Source organism: Lathamus discolor, chromosome 1 (assembly GCF_037157495.1).
Source record: "Lathamus discolor isolate bLatDis1 chromosome 1, bLatDis1.hap1, whole genome shotgun sequence".
In the NCBI taxonomy this organism is placed as follows: domain Eukaryota; kingdom Metazoa; phylum Chordata; class Aves; order Psittaciformes; family Psittacidae; genus Lathamus; species Lathamus discolor.
The window spans coordinates 32614286-32630459 of NC_088884.1; the positions used below are offsets into that span (position 1 = coordinate 32614286).

At 38.1% G+C, this 16174-nt stretch overlaps 1 protein-coding gene across 2 annotated transcripts in view; it reads right to left on the minus strand.

Moving 5' to 3' along the window:
- Positions 1–769: 769 nt before the first annotated feature.
- Positions 770–16174, minus strand: part of SEMA3C (semaphorin 3C) — a 123054-nt gene continuing 107649 nt past the window's right edge. For both annotated transcript variants that reach the window (XM_065667172.1, XM_065667181.1), the window contains 5 exons: positions 14311–14352; positions 12899–13056; positions 9870–9937; positions 6604–6734; positions 770–4669 (listed from right to left, as the gene is read on the minus strand). In XM_065667172.1, coding sequence (XP_065523244.1) covers positions 4256–4669; positions 6604–6734; positions 9870–9937; positions 12899–13056; positions 14311–14352 — 813 coding nt within the window. In that variant the 3' untranslated portion in view covers positions 770–4255. The remainder of the gene's footprint in view (positions 4670–6603; positions 6735–9869; positions 9938–12898; positions 13057–14310; positions 14353–16174) is intronic.

Sequence of the window (16174 nt, forward strand, 5' to 3'; positions counted from 1 at the left end):
TCTAGGGACCAGCCAGTACGGAAATCCTGGAGTGAGGTAATCTTATCCACTCACACCTCATAAAGCCTTGCAGGAGCCTATCTATCTGGGAAATCAAAATCCAGGCTTAACGACCCAGAACCTTGTTGTGAAGGTCAGTATTTGTCACATGGAATTTCTAATTGTTATCCCAAAGAACTGATGAAGCCGTATGCATTCTTGTTGAAACCCATCTGGAAAAACAGACGATAAGAAGAGCAGTAATAATACTGCTTGGATGATAGATGCAGGAAAAAGGAGCATACTGTAGGTGTCAGGCAGGTTATTTCAATCCAAGTACAGGCCAGGATATGGGAGGAAGCTGTGGCTCCCTGTGGGCAGCCCCACCAGCCTGCCTCCCCTGCAGAGCTGGTCAGAGTCCCAGTTGAAAGACAATGCTGAACAGCACTATTTTTTTCACCAGCAGGATTTCACAGAATGCACCTGGGTTTTGTTTGGTTGCGTTTTGTTTTCCACACTGGAATAAAAGCAGAAAAATATTTACACTTCCCTTTTGTAGTCAGATATTCCTGATTGACTTTATATTTCTAGTAGTTAACCTGCTTATATGTCAGGTTATATAGGGGGTAATATCCGAAAGAATCAATCTCTGACTCTTCATTAATTCCGAGCAGCGCTCAGAACTGATCAGCGGCAATACCTGATGCTCCAAGTATTTTCTTGAACTTTTTCAAGAAAGTCTATGGGATTGCTTTTTTTAACACACATCTATAAAGGTGAAACCAACAAATTTTTTAAGTTGTTGCAACACACTTTATTTTGTCAGGCAAATAGTATTTTAGATATTCAATTAAATAGCACTATGTTAAACTACATTTTGTTCTTTCTTACACACTATAAAATGCATATTCACTGTAATGACAGTTTCATCATGCTAGGAACTTATACACATACCTACACTTTTAAAACCAGGATTTTCTTAATAAAACACGCATATCTACAGTGACAACAATTGCAAAGAACACATTGTTAGGTCAAGATTTCAGCAAACTTTACAAACTACACAAAATAAAAATAGCCAAAAAAAAAAAAAAATCAGTACACGGTGAAGTTCTTAGCAGAGAACATATCTTTACATGTGTGAAGCTTTGCCTAGAAGTCATTTTGCTTTTGTATTTCTTAATGAATAAAATTATATACATTATTTAGTAATCCTCAAAATAGGAAGTATTAAATAGCACAAACAATATTACAGTCTTAAGTTTTGGTGTTACCTACAGTAGAGTGGCTGCTTCAAAGAAATAAAAATTGCAGTTTGTCTTTTCTGTACACTGAGGGCCAAACCCCTAGCTGGTATAAACCGCAGTAGCTAAATGGACAGTGAGGAAGTCACATTAGTTTATACCTGCTGAGCATCTGGCTCCTGACTAGTCTATACACAAGGAAAGGCTGCTAAAGCATGGTAGCTTGGACCGGTTACTCACTGACAGAAGCTTATTATATATATGCCGAAGTTTTCATGCAGCAGGAAAAATGTTAGTTTAAGTATAATCCCTTAAACAGTCATACCATAATCATGGTATATGAAGCAGCTTTAAAAATATTATTTTATAATCATATGAAACTCTGAGCTATGCTGATTGTTTTAAAGGAATCCCTTATTGCCAATGTTCTATTAGAAAACAGTGTAACTTTAATTTCTGAGGCCTAATTGAGGGCTATTAAAATTTCACTGTAGCTAACCACTGAAAGGATAAATTGTACCATTAAATACCTATTAATCACCATATTCCATCTGGAAACAATTATGATCCTCGCAATAGACATTAATATCATACTAACTCTGCAGTGAATCTGCTGGGGATATAAGAAGAGCATGGCAGCAAACAGAGGACATGCACTGATGTCATTCCAGGAGGTAGTTCTATTTTATGGCACTCAATTTTTGGTTTGTCACTTACACACTTCAGAAGTCAGTCATCCTTAGAAAAATAAAGCGTAGTTTGCTGTACTGAAAGTCAGCTGGGGTGGGGAGAGAGAAATAAATAAACCCCTTATTTTTCCTTAACCATCTCATTTTCTTTTTTTTTTTTTTTTTTTTTTGTAAGTCCAAAGTCTGCTTTGCCAGCTCTTGGGGCCAGATCCAAGCTCACCAAGCTCTCTAGTCAAAGAGAAAGTTTCCTGATGGTTTCCATAAAAAGGACCTTAAATACCAGTGGCTACATGTTGTAGACATATATATATTTAGGCCTTGATTAAGGAAAGCACTTAACTAGATGACAATACATGAGCAGGCTGGCATTGCCATCCCCTTTGAAGCAAACAGTAAACCCACAATTTAAATTCAAAGAGCTCTCACCAGCATCAAAGAGACAGTGTTTAAGTGGTTTGATCAATCAGGGCCCATTTCCCAGCTGCTCTGCATCACGTGGTGATAAAGTGATACTTACAATGATAAAGTTACTGATAAAGTAACTGATATCAGGTAAATACCAGAGTTACCTCCATTGCGCTAGGTCTTAATTCCTACTGGCATAAACCCAGAGGTGTTCTACATGCTGTAGAGTTACTCCCAGAGTATTCTAATAGAAGCAGAATTAAAATAATGCCCAAAGAATTTCAACAAAGACCCACTAAAATGTTTAAAACTATATTTTAAAGTACAGTATCCATCTGCTACTGGCTGGAACTAACAACTTTTAAAAAATATTTTTTCTTATCTTCTCTGTATCCAGAAATTATTTTCACTCATTTTTTTTAACAGAAATATAACTTTTAATTATTTTTTTTTTTTGAGCTTAACATGGCTCAGTTTTGAGCCAAGCATTAGTTTATATTTTTGTATATTACCATAAACCATAATTTTTCTAAGGTACTCATATATTTTAAATCTCTGTTACCTATCTCCTTTACACAGACTCAGTGGCTTCTGGAACACTCTTACGTAGTGAATGAGAAGGATTTGTCTCAGTTTTCTGGCATTAGTGTTGCTCAAAACCAGAAAGCAATAGCTTTTCCCAGCATGGCTTGATGCACATTTACTCAACTTTCCATTAAACATACTGATTAGACCTGACAGCTGCTTCTTAAACAAAAGTATTTCTGCATAAATTATGACCCAAATCCATTCTCTATTTTTATTTTTACCTCATTTTTTTTCTTTTTCTTTTCCTGATCTCATTTTCATAACATTGGAAAGAAAAAGGGTACAAACACTGTAAAATGGAAATGGTTTAATTTAAAAATTCTAGTTAAAATATTTGCAACTTTGAGAAAACAATTGAAAAAATAGCATCCTAAAATTTTCAAAGATGCTCATGACTTGTTTCCACATCGTGGGCCAACTCCAATTTAATCACGGAACAGATTAATCTATATTGTTCATTTCGAAGTAAAACACCATACAGTATACCCACATTCTCCCCTTCGAAAAAAATGGAGTGTAATTCTTCGAAAATAGCTAAAATACCTAAGTCACTTAGGTGTTCTTCAAAACTGTATGTAAAATAAACATTCTCATGTTAGCTTAGTGCCATTTATAAAGCTATGTAGTGTTACAGGACACCCTATTTTAATAAAAATCAATATGAGCAGAGATATTTTAAGTTACATTCCAGAACTCATTATTAATTTATTACAACTCATACTATGCACAATAATCAGTGTTTTCTCTGATAAAGTATATTTTTTTTTGTTTTTCTCCTACTCATTCCTTTATTTGACCTCTGAATGAATGAAACATTTCTACTATACTTTCCTTGTTTCCTATCAGCATGCATTTATATGATCCGAACAATGAGTGAAAGCTGTAAACCCAGCATTGAATAGTAAACAAGAAGAAACTCATGCTCTCAAATGCAGTGCAAGGAAATCTTAGTATCATCCTGCTTTGAGCATGTATCTTAACCCAGATTCTTTCACCAGGAGTCTGCCTGGTACGGGTTCAGAGTTGAAAGATAATGCATTGATTTTGTAAAACCTTCTGTTCAGCTGTAATTAAATACTGAGATGTTAATGGTGAATCTGGCTTAAGATGAATACCCAGTTCTGAATCTAGGACAGAGCCTAACCTAGTCAGTAAGCACCTAGGAAAGAAAATATTCTGAATTATTTTCTTTAGTTAAGTTACACTGCATTTTTTTGGAAGACGGATCTTTTCTGAGACTTGTTGGATTTTCATTTATATTTTTTATCAGATTTGCTCAAATTTGTTCTCAATAGACAAATATAAGCCCCCTATAGTGAGGACAAAGGTATCTATTACTACAAAATAAAATTAAGATCCAGGTAACTGATTCCTCCTATTTCTACTTTTCCTGCTATTGATAAGGGCCTTTAGTTTGCTGTAGTCCCCTCTCATCTTCTGGGGTTCTTCCCTCTGCTGACCTTGTTGTCTGCTGTCTTTGCAGTATTGGTTAATCATCTGCATTTCTGAGTGGCTGAAAGCTCCCACAAAGTCCTTTGGGTGGAACTGCAGCGCTCGCACTGAGCTGGCCCAGGTCCAAGGGGACCATTTGTCAGTCATGATGGCCACCATCTCTGAATCCAGCACTTTGAAGTTGATCTTTGCTAAGGTCTGCTTGAAGCTGTTCTCTGTTGCGATACAGTGGTAAAGCCCCCGGTCGCTGTCTTGGACAGAGCGAATGAGGAGTCCTTGCTCAGTAGCTATGATCCTCTCATTCAGCTTGACCTAGATAGCAAAAAGTCAGAAGGAACATTTTAGGAAAAGTTATGGAACAACAGAGTATTGGACCACTTGTGGTAAGTCTCTCTTCAAACACCTCTTTCTTCCCTAAAGGGTTTCTTTGAAGTACCATACTTTGCTTTTATCACATCTCCCAGAGACCACAGTTATTGCTACTGTTAGCAGAGAAACTACCTCAAGGTAGGTAAGTGTTACTAAAGAATGACTTCAAAACTTTACTCATTACGTTGCAATAGATTTGATCAGGATGAAGACAAAGATGCAAACCTTGAGACTACATGAAGAAGAATTTTCCTAATGTTCAAATAGCAGAACTGAGGAAGTTAACTTCTATTTGCCAGGGTTACACCCCTGGGAATGTCTTTTCCAGTACCAGAGACTGCTGCTGAGACTTGATGGGGGAAAAGTGGACAACAGGAGGTTGAGCTGGCATTGAACACAAAGTGGCTGCTAGTTAAGTATTTTGAGCTTGAGCAGGTTCCTGGGGCTAACTTGTGAAGAACTGTGTCTGCACTGCAGAGTCTATAGTCTGGTATAAATGTTTTCATCTCAGTGGCCTCAGATGGGACTTAGCTCATTGGAAACCAAGAGCAATTTTTCTATTCTCCTATTCTCTTCCTGGCTTCAGACTCTGGACAGTCCTAGGAGATGGTCACATTATCTGAAGGAAGCGAGGTACCACAGCTTCTTGAGTCATCATCTGACTATAAATGACTGTGCACATGTCCCTTTGCATATCAGCTGTGAAATAAGAATTGCTAATTTAACCCATTCTGACAAAATACCAGTGCTGGTGTTTTTATGACTGATTTTTCTATTTTGCCACTGCACTTTGCATTATACCTGATTCTCTTTGGAACTCATTTATTTATTTATTATGATGTTCTGTTATTGTAAACTTTTGTAGACATTGCAGAGGTAAGACTTCCAGAAATCTGACAGCTTGAAATGTAATTAACCCATTGATTGCTTTAGTTTGTCTTGCATTCATTTCAATACAGTTATTGAACATATGAACAAGAAGGGAGATGTTATGCTGAAGAAGAGCATTAAAGAATTGCACCTAAATTGGCAGGACATGACTTAAGTCTTTGAAGAGTAAGTGAGAAAAACAGCATGAAAGCCTTGAAAGTCCTCTCTGATTTTGGAAAATGTCCTGGTATGAGAATAATGCTTTTCAGTATTTATAATTTATCAACAGACTCTGTATTATGTAATAGTTCTTTTTGAAAGATGTACTTTTTTATTCATATAGTAACTGCCTTGGATTTGAAATGGATTTTTTCCCCTTTTATATTACTTAAGGAAGGCACATGCCCTATAAACAATCATCCTGTGTATTACAGTGCTGAAACTTGAGAGCCTTAGAGAGTGTAGTAATGGAAAATGTGATTGCACCATGGTGGGGAAATGCTTTTGTCAATACGTGTTCTTAGCCTGGACTAGTTTCTTGCTAAAGAAACCTTTCACATTTCTCCCACTTTTGCCTTTTATCTCTTCAATAGCATAGAAGGGCTACTGCATTCTGACTTCTTTATGAACTTTATACAGTTTATTGGTTTTATGCCTATTTCCTTGGATCAATAAGAAGTCCTGAGTGCTCCAAACCTTCAGTTTGCAATTAATAAGGTGTGAAGGGAAAATTCATTAATTAATTCCCTGACTTTAAGGGCTAACAGGAATTTTGTAATAGCTGTTCAGATCCGATAGAAATCACTGGGGCTGAGGAAAGTCCCATCTATACTGAAGAGCCTGCCCTTATTTACATGAGTGAAGTGCTGATCACTGTCCTGCGTTCATACAAATTCTCCAGCTTCACTGTAGGTGGGTTGTGGATGAAAACACAAATGTTCCCTCACTTTGGCCTGGGGAGAAGATGAGATGCTGACACATGATGAGCAACTGCTCATTTTGCTCACCTCTTTCCTCCTGTCATTGTCTTTCTGTAGCAGCCATTTAATAGAAGCCTGAGGAGATTTGGGTGTGCATTCAAGAAAGGTGGTGTTGTTTTTCACTCCATATTGAACAATTTCTGCAGCATTTCTGTATGCTAGAAACAAAAAGAAAACAGGTCAGGATACTGTGAATGGTGACTTGATACAGAAAGCAAGTATCTCTTTGCAATAGAGGTAAAATGTTTGCAATACAGGTAAAATGAAGTATATCTGATCTTGGTATTGGCCAATAATAAGTAATATAGGACAAAAAATTTTCAAAGAAATTAAATGTGAAGAAGCACATCCAGTTCCAAATAGCAGTGTTTTCAAACTGACATGGTCTGTTCTGAAAAAACAGAGGATACCTGTGGGCTCTGCTGATGGGATAACTGAGCACAGGGATATTTTTCCCTGAAATGATCTCATTCTCTACTACTACAAGAAAGCCTGTCTAGAACTATCCAAAGGAGAATGAAGCTTTTAATATATTTCTTCACACTTCACCGTTTACGAGCTGGGGGAATATGGTTGTATGACTCAAAACGCAGCAGCATGCCATAAAAAAAAGGCTATGTGTATTTCAGCTGCGTGCAGTATCACAGGGAGGCGAGAGAGGGCGGATTTGGCTTTCCACTCTGCCGCTCTTACAAAGCAAGGAAGGGACTTGGCTCTAAATCTGAGGTGCAGTGAGTACATAGGCAGGCCAGCAACAAAGAGCAGGACAGATTTATAGCACTCCAGCAACACCTGGGCAAGTGCTGAGCATATGTCATCGCTTAGACTTGTTGTGCCCCTTTACAGTCTCAGTAGATGAACAACTGGCAGTTACCGATAGGAACTTTTAGATGCTCATTGCTTGGCATAAAACATAATGTTGGTCCTGAAAACAATACAGTTTTAAAAAATACAGATTTAAAAGCTGACATCGTATATGCAATATATATATGAGAAAGGAGCAATGGATACCAAATATTATGAGAAATGCAAACACCGAGAAGTCTGCATGCCTAAAATCTGACTCTTTTTGCACCCTCCTTAGACTGATTTTCCTTGCACTCTATCTCCCATTCTTTCCAGCTTCTTTCATCAGCTGATATGTGAAATTGGAATCTGTTCTGCTAAAGGAAGGAGACATTGCTTGCTTCTAATCCTTCAAGTTTTTTTGGCACATTTATGAGATTGTACCACAATCAGTTGTACTTTTTAGAGGAATAATGTGGAAATGCTTGTATTCAAAGACCATAAGCTAGCAAAGCATCTGTCTGTGGGCTGACCTATCCGTAGCAGTGGAACACTGAGAATCAGAGCTGTAACACAGTGTTATTTTTATGCACACTGGAACTAGGTGTATCACAGAAAGGCATTTTTACCTGTTTAATTGATTAGTATATAACTTCTTACCTCCTCCATACTATTATATACATGCTAAAAAAAAGATTGAGAGAATACAAATGTATTTTTCTAATGGCCATAAGGGCTAACACAGTATTAACCAGAACATTTCATAAGCAGTCATACAAGCCCCTTGGTTCTTGATATCTATTTAAAAATTGCAATATGCTAAAAACCACTGAATTTATGCATGCTGAGAACTCCAAGACATGCAACCTATACTGTTTAAAGTCTTCATTTCAAGATTTTGGTTCCCCATAAACTTGGATGATTTCTTGCTATTGCCTGATTCTCTACTCTTTTGTCCGTTAGGTAGATGTTTTTTCTCCAAACATAGTAGTTTTGCTATAAATGGTTTTAATTATATTTTTAAAAAAAAAGTCTAAGTTGCTGTTTCTTTTAATCTTTTTTTCCACTGGGGAAACAATTGCCATCTACCTATGCTATATGCCACTGCTGTCATAAAAACATCCTTTATGAAGTTGCTAAAACACATGAATCTATAAATGCATCCACAGTAAGAAAAAAAGAAAAATAAAGGTTGGAAAACAAGAAACCTGTTTCTCAAGACAGCCAAGGTCTAAACATTTGTCTCGCCTCAGCCCAGAAAGCAGACAGTTGACATTTTCCATTTTCCACCTCGAAAGAGGAGACACCCACCCTTGGGAAACAAAGCGGGTGGGTGGTCACAGCACATGCCTGCAAGGCAGGACACACAGCTCAAGTTACTTTATGATTCTGAGCCTGAGTTTTAATACGGATCTCAGAGCTCAGGTGCATACTCTAATGGTGGGGTCATCTTTTGTAATTACCTGCTCAAGCTGTTCAGCTTCATATAAATGACCTGAGTCATGGGGAAAGACCCTCTGGCACTGTAGATGGGCAGCTACAGAACAATTAGCCATGTTTGGGCTGAGGGATCTACACCCAACTGACTCTTGTGGTCTGTTTTGATTTAGGAGATTCTTCTGAGACCATTTCAATGGAATTATTATTAACTGAATATTTCACATGTAACTCTTACAGCATTGTTTCAAAAAATTCAATAAAAAATCTACCATTTTTTGGTCTCCAGATGGTACAGGTGAGAACTAAAAAATGTGCACTCAGAAAGAGGGGTGAAAGGAGAAGAATTCTCTAATGTGTGCCCTTAGTTTCATGGCATACATTGCTACTGCAGGCTCACGCATGTGGCTGAAGAGGATTAAGATGCCCTTATGTATATGTCTATTATTAATACGACTTTGGCCATATTTGACGGGTGTCCATCAGCCTGGAGAAAGTGGTAGCTGGGAGGGCAATGTTGGCTCCCTTGTCCAGACATTCCATGCCAAAAGAGTTGCACAGCTCGAAGGAAGAGACATTGTAAAAAGATTTGGAATGGTTTATTTTCCCAAGTAAAGGGAGAAGGGAATAACCAGACAGACTATGATGAGCTAGAACCTGCTGTTTGCTGAAAGATGTGCTCCAAAAATCAGTACCATGTCAAATGCTCAGAATAATTCTGAGGTCCAAGAATTAAATGCATGAAGAAGCATGCACTAATAAACACTGAAGGTATTTAGAAGTAGAAAAGCTCTCAAATTAACTGGACCTTTTTCTGGTAAACATTGTCTGTCAGCTTCTCATTTCATGTATGCTGACCTATGTATTTCATGGTTCATCATTCTATCATATATAGGCAAATTTCAAGTAACTGCAAGGAAAAATGCCAAAATCAAATCAAAACAAAACTCAGACTTGGAAAATAATTATGCTTTACCAGAAAACCACACAGATAATGTGACGTATGATGAATCACATAAAGGAAAGCCACGTATTCTATATATAGCATAAGGATCTCCAAATTACAGTACCTTTCAAGTTGAAACCTCGGCACTGAGTCAGAGGGTTTCCATGTCTCACGTCTTGCCTACGACTCCTCCTGAAATATATTGTAAAAACAAAGTGTTATTCCAGGATAGGTATACTGTAAATAAATGCTCTTATTTTGGGGTTTGTCTGGGTTTTTTTCTGCTATCAACCGTTAGGGATAATTCATGACCTACTGACGGTGTTCTTTACTCTTCACAGGCTTGCTAGAGTGAGGATACTGTTAAAGTGAATAATCAATTTGATGAAGTTTATAAAATGGTTGTAATTTTAGGAGGTAAAGTAGTTTTGTAAAGGAGGTATAGAAAAAAGGTTAGAGGCGATGCATGAAATACACATTGGTTTACTGTTGCAAGACCTAACATTCAAAGCCAGAACTCCTAGTTGGTCCTTAAGTGCAAACAAGCACCTAAGAATGAGATGCATGAGTGACAGTGCTCCTATCTCATATCTAACCAACAGAACATGATGATATAAGGCATGTGACCACCTTGATTCTAGCAGGCACCTTATTTTTGGTGCCTGTAGCCACCTTGGTAGCAGAGTGAATTGAAATATAAATCCAGACTGGTGGAGAGTTAAGATTCAGTTCTGTCCTTTACTTGAGGGTATGTGACTATTTCCAAAAGATACTCAGACTCACCAAGTCTCAGAATACTTCTAAATGGGACTTTGTTATATTATTTGGATGACAGATGCAAAGTCACAGGTTTGTAGCAAATGAGCTAAGGAGCTTACTGGGGTTGAGAATACTGTTTTTTCAGTCCTCCTCAGCGAGAGGGTCATAGCTCACAGAATTCAGTGCATGAAAATCTGGTACCTGAACCTTTTATTGTTAAGTTATATTATTTTGTTTGCTGAATATTCTGTAAGGTGGTTCAATATTTATCAATGTAAGAAAAAATGTATTCGTGATTGTTGGATGCTTCTGGGAAATGTAACAGCTGTATTCTGAACTATGCGCTAGTGACTCGCAAGATAAGAACACATGAAAAGCCCCTGGAGGTCCAGTACCACTGAGTGAAGGGTGATGCCCCTATGGCCACATTATACCAGCTACTGCACAAACACCCAGGGATGGTGTTTATAACCCTATGTCATCTGATCCTTCACTGTGTTGTTTTAAAAGGAAACCTCTGAAAGGTGATGTTTCAAAGGAGTAATTTCTGACATTCCAAGTATATTTTTGATGTTTACCATCAGAAATATTTCATTTTATGCCTTGGGATGTTAACCCTTGTGAACTATTTATACAAGTCAAAGGAGACAAGGAAGAGTTTCTGAGTGAATGTCAGGATTCCTGTGCTACTGTGAATACTGTGAACTGCTCCACACTCAGAAATGGCATGCCGCTTGCATTAAGCAGTTCTGAAAATGGAATTCATATTTATAAAACAAAAAAGGTTGAGAAGGTGGTGGCTAGAAAATAAATACTGTCAGGTGTTTTGAGGTAAAGCAACACTGGATGAGGAACCATGAGTAATCCGTGTGAGACAGAAGTGTCGAAGCAAAGAAACAAATATGTCCAGCAGATACTACTGTCTAGACTATGGGATTTGGCTCTTATTACTAATGTTTTCTCCTTCATAATCTTTCTTGTTAGATAAAGGGACAAGTCATTTCCTTCACATATGAAAAACAGATTATTTTTTTTCCATACATTTTTAGTCTTTTGTTTTGGTTTGATATAAAAAGCAAATTGCAAACAAAATGTCATCAAGAAAGCAAGCCTCAGTGGAAATAACCCCGGGTATATATAATAGCGATGGTAAAAAAGCCCTGGAAACGACACAGTGTACACCTGACTGCTCATTATATCTTTCAGCAGCTATGTTAGTGTAGGAGTTAGGTGGCCTGAGACTTGGGGAATTTTCTGTTCATTCCTCCCCCTGTCTTCTGACCTTTGTTCCATGGACAAAAATGATCAGTTTGCAGACTGGAGGCTGAATATGCTGCGTGAAAGCAGTAAAAACCCCAGGTACTTTACCGATTGCTACATGGCCAGGTTGGGCTTTACCTTTTAATCTCAAATAAGAAATGAGTCAAGAAAACTTTGCAATAATGCAGTAACTGTCTTTAATCCCAGGCAGTGACGCTGTCATCAGCTGGTTGGGTCACCAGAGCAGAGTTAAGCTTTGCCTGTGTTTGTCTACTGTCTCTCTCCATGTAGGTAGAGTAAAGCCTATTAACGGTACCTGGTCTTCTGCATCTGCAGCTCAAGTGCAGGCAGTGAACATAGTGGCACATAGTCAGTAAAGCTCTGGTGTATATCTGAAAGGTTTGTCTCCTCTGCAGTGATACCTCATTGTGTATTCCGTAGCGTTGTTTGTATATGAAGTAAAATCTTAGTAATACAAGAGCTCACCACGGCCTCCTGCTATTAAATATTTCCCTTGGGAGGAGGAAAAAGGCTCCTGTTTTGCATAAGAATTATGAGATGGGCTATTAGCTCTGTTGTAAATTAAAGAGAAATTGCTTTCCCTGCCTGCTTTAATAAATCTCATGTCAAAAAACCCAAATCCGCAGGCATTACACGGAAATCACATTTGACTAAAATTTCTCTGGAAATAATTCTTCTCTCTTAGGAGCAAATGAGGAAATAAAAAAAAATATTTTACTTTATTCTTCAGACAGCCCAAGAGATATTTTGCTGTATTTAGGGCTGTCGTAATTACATCCATAGTGAGCAACTGAATTTAAACAAAGGGAGCAAATGTTTCACTGATTTTGTGTGCATGAGACAGAAGGATTCATAGTTATGATAAGGAATGTGTTTTTTTTTTTTTCCATGTATTATTGTAAGTACGAAAAGGCAACCTTTTTATCACACGCTACCACACCATACACTCCTAGGTGATGAACAATGCCAAGCACGGTAGCTACAGAGGTATTATTTGTACATACTCCTGAACAGAGTGACATCCCATTTCTCCATCATTACTGCACCCCAGGCTCCATAGCAGAACTAAAACCTTTCCCTGTAGACTTCACTGGGCTATTTAATACTGCTCACCTTTTTCCTGTGGGATAAAACCTGGAGCAGGAGTTGCCATCCCAGGCACAGTATGGATCTCGGGCTAAGCAGCAGTCAGCACAGGCGGTCCCATAGATGTGGCAGCGATGTAAGGATACCTGAGTGACCCCTTCATCTGAACTTATGTACAACTGTTGCTGTAGAAAGAAATGCAAAGATTTATTTCAGATGTTGAGAAGCTTCACTTGAGACTCTTCTAACACACCTAAAATCCTTTCAATTAATTTTAGAGTTACCTCAAGACCAAGAGGGAAGCCACTAATATTTATAAAGCCAAGATAAATAGAATTTTCCCAGTTGAATAGGCCTATAGTATTTCTACCTTCCTGTTAGAAAACATTTAGAAACACTGGGGAATGTTAATGGTTTTTGGACATTGAATGTCATTGTTCTGTTCTGCGGCAGACAAGCTGAGTTAATACTGCTCAGCTTTGAGAACTTGGTTCTTATTCAGTAGGATATTGGCTCAAGCCTTTGAACTAAGTATTTTCTCTGCATATAGTCACTTCAATAAATATTATGCAGAGTTCCTAGCTGGATTCTCCAGTGCATAGATTTCTAAGACGTAAGGCCTAGAGATTATGTTGAGGCTTATGGCCAGATTCTGATAGCCTTATATACCTGGAAAAATAAGACAAAAGAATTTTCATAATAAATGACAGCTTTTGCAAAAGAACTTCAAAGTGCATAGGTCATCATGAAAATCTGGACCAAAATGGCTGTTTTACTCAGAAATAATTATTTAATTATTCTTAAAATATAAATTAATATTGAACAAAAACCTTGAAAGTCCCCTGATCTTTTTGTCATAAAACTAAAAAGTTACGGGGAATTCAATTTAGTGAATAATGTTTATTAGCATTTTTGTAAAATACTGAGCAATGTGTTGCTTGAACAGTCATAGAATACTTAGTTTTAGTTGGATGTTTAACATTTGAGAAGCAATCTTCTCAGCCATTTTCATCAATTCTTATTGCCATTGCTTGTTATTACTAAACCAACATGCACAATTGCATGAAGGACCTACCAGCCCCCAAACTGCCTTTCTGCATGGATCAGACTTCCAAGGGAAAATTTCTATTTAGGACTTAAATAAAAAATGGGGAGGGCAAATTTTCTCTTTCAGTACACTTTTTTCTTTGATTGTCAAACAAACCAGAAAACTTACACTTTCAGTGAGTTAGAAATGACACACAATGAACAGAAATTGGTTTATCTTAGTGGCTCTGGGGCATATAAATAGCTCATGCAACCTTCAGTCAAGTTTCTCCATATTCATCATGGGAAATCTCCTGCCTATATTTACTATTCTGCACAATAATTGCTATTCTAACATCTTTAAGTCAATTTGCTTCTCATTTAATAAGCACTAAGTTATCATTCCACTTTACCTTTTTAGATGAAATCTTCATGGTTGTTATGGGAGAATTACTCTGAAAGACAAAATTGCAAACCACACTTAAACGGACTCTCCTGTTAATATTGTCCCAAAATTTCAATTTAAAATTCAGTAAAACTTAAGTCACATCTAATAAACTAAAACTTTTCATATCTTGGAAAGGTATCACTCACTCTTACTAAGTTTTTTGCTATTTTCAGAACTAAACAAATAACATACATATATAATTAATGTCTCACAAAATGTACTGGCTAAACTCAACTGCATCATTATTATTCCTGTACATCAACAAGGTTTTGTACACTTCTAATTAACCTGCATCTGAGTTACCTCAGCAAGATAGGATCAATGTGTTTTGAAGCCATTACTCTCACTTTGTAATAAAAACCAATGCTTGCTCTTTGATGAGGATAAGGAAAAAACATAAAATAGCTCATGCATATTTACCACAGTATCCAGGTCAGAATATGTCGTATTTCTCCTACACATTGTGTACAGTGCATACAGTTTGGTGACCATCCAAGATACACATTCAGATTATCAATGACTGGAATACTAAAAATGGCATGTGTGTTACTGAATGCTGCTTTCCCAGAGACAGTACTGTATACTACTGTGTGTCATCACAGCAGTTTATTAACATGTGTCCAAACCAAATGTTAAAGAGTTGGAAAACGAATTATCACATTCATCGCCTTAAGCAAGTGAAGCAATTTATTACCCAAATAAATGATAAAATTGATGGTAATAAAAATTTTCAGCACTTTTTCAAGATTTAGCATTTGTTCTGTCACAGAGGAAAGCCATAACAGTGGGCTAGAATTAATTGCAGAGGATTACAAGCACAGCAGAGAGGCCAAGACTCGAAAATCTGGACGCAAATCATGTGAATTGCAAAAGTTTGAAGGAGTTCTGATCAGTGGCAAAGAGTCTAATTGTAGATCTGTAACTAGCGGTGTCCCACAAGGGTCAGTACCGGGTCCAGTATTGATTGGCTTTTCATGAATGACTTGGATGAAGGGACAGGGTGCCTCCTCAGCAAGTTTGCTGATGATACAGAACTGGAAGGAGTGGCTGGTACCCCAGAGTGCTGTGCTGTCACTCAGAAGGATCTAGACAGCCTGCAGAGATGGGCAGAGACGACCCTTCTGAAACTTAACGAAGGCAAGTGCAGGGTCCTGCCCCTGGTGAGGAATAACCCCATGCACCAGGACAGGCTGGGGGGGGGGGGGTGTGGTGTGACATGTCAGAAAGCAGCTCTAAGAAGAAGGACCTGGGGGTCCTGGTGGACAACAAGTTGTCCGTGAGCCAGCAATGTGCCCTATTGGACAAGAAGGCCAATGGTATCTGTGGTACATTAGGAAGAGCATTGCCAACATGTCAAAGAAGATGAGCCTCCCTCTTTACTCAGCACTGGTGAGGTCTCCCCTAGAGAACTGTGTCCATTTCTGAGCTCTGCAGTACAAGAGAGACATGCAGCTCCTGGACCAAGTCCAGTAAAGCGCTACTAGAATGATTTAGGGTCTGGAGCACCTCTCATACTAAGAAAGGCTGAGAGAGCTGTGTCTGTTCAGCCTAGAGAAGGCTCTGGGGGGATGTGTGTGAAATTGAAAGGAGGGTGTCAAGAGGATGGGACCAGTCTCTTCTCAATGGTGCCAGGAGATTGGACAAGAGGCAATGGCCCTAAACTAAAACACAGGAAGCTCCGCCTGAACATGAGGAAGAACTTCTTTACTGTGAGGGCAACTGAGCAGTGGAACAGGTTGTCCAGAGATGTTGTGGATTCTCCTTCCCTAGAGATATTCAAGAGCTGCCTGAACACAATCCTACGTAATGTGCTCTAGGTGATCCTGCTT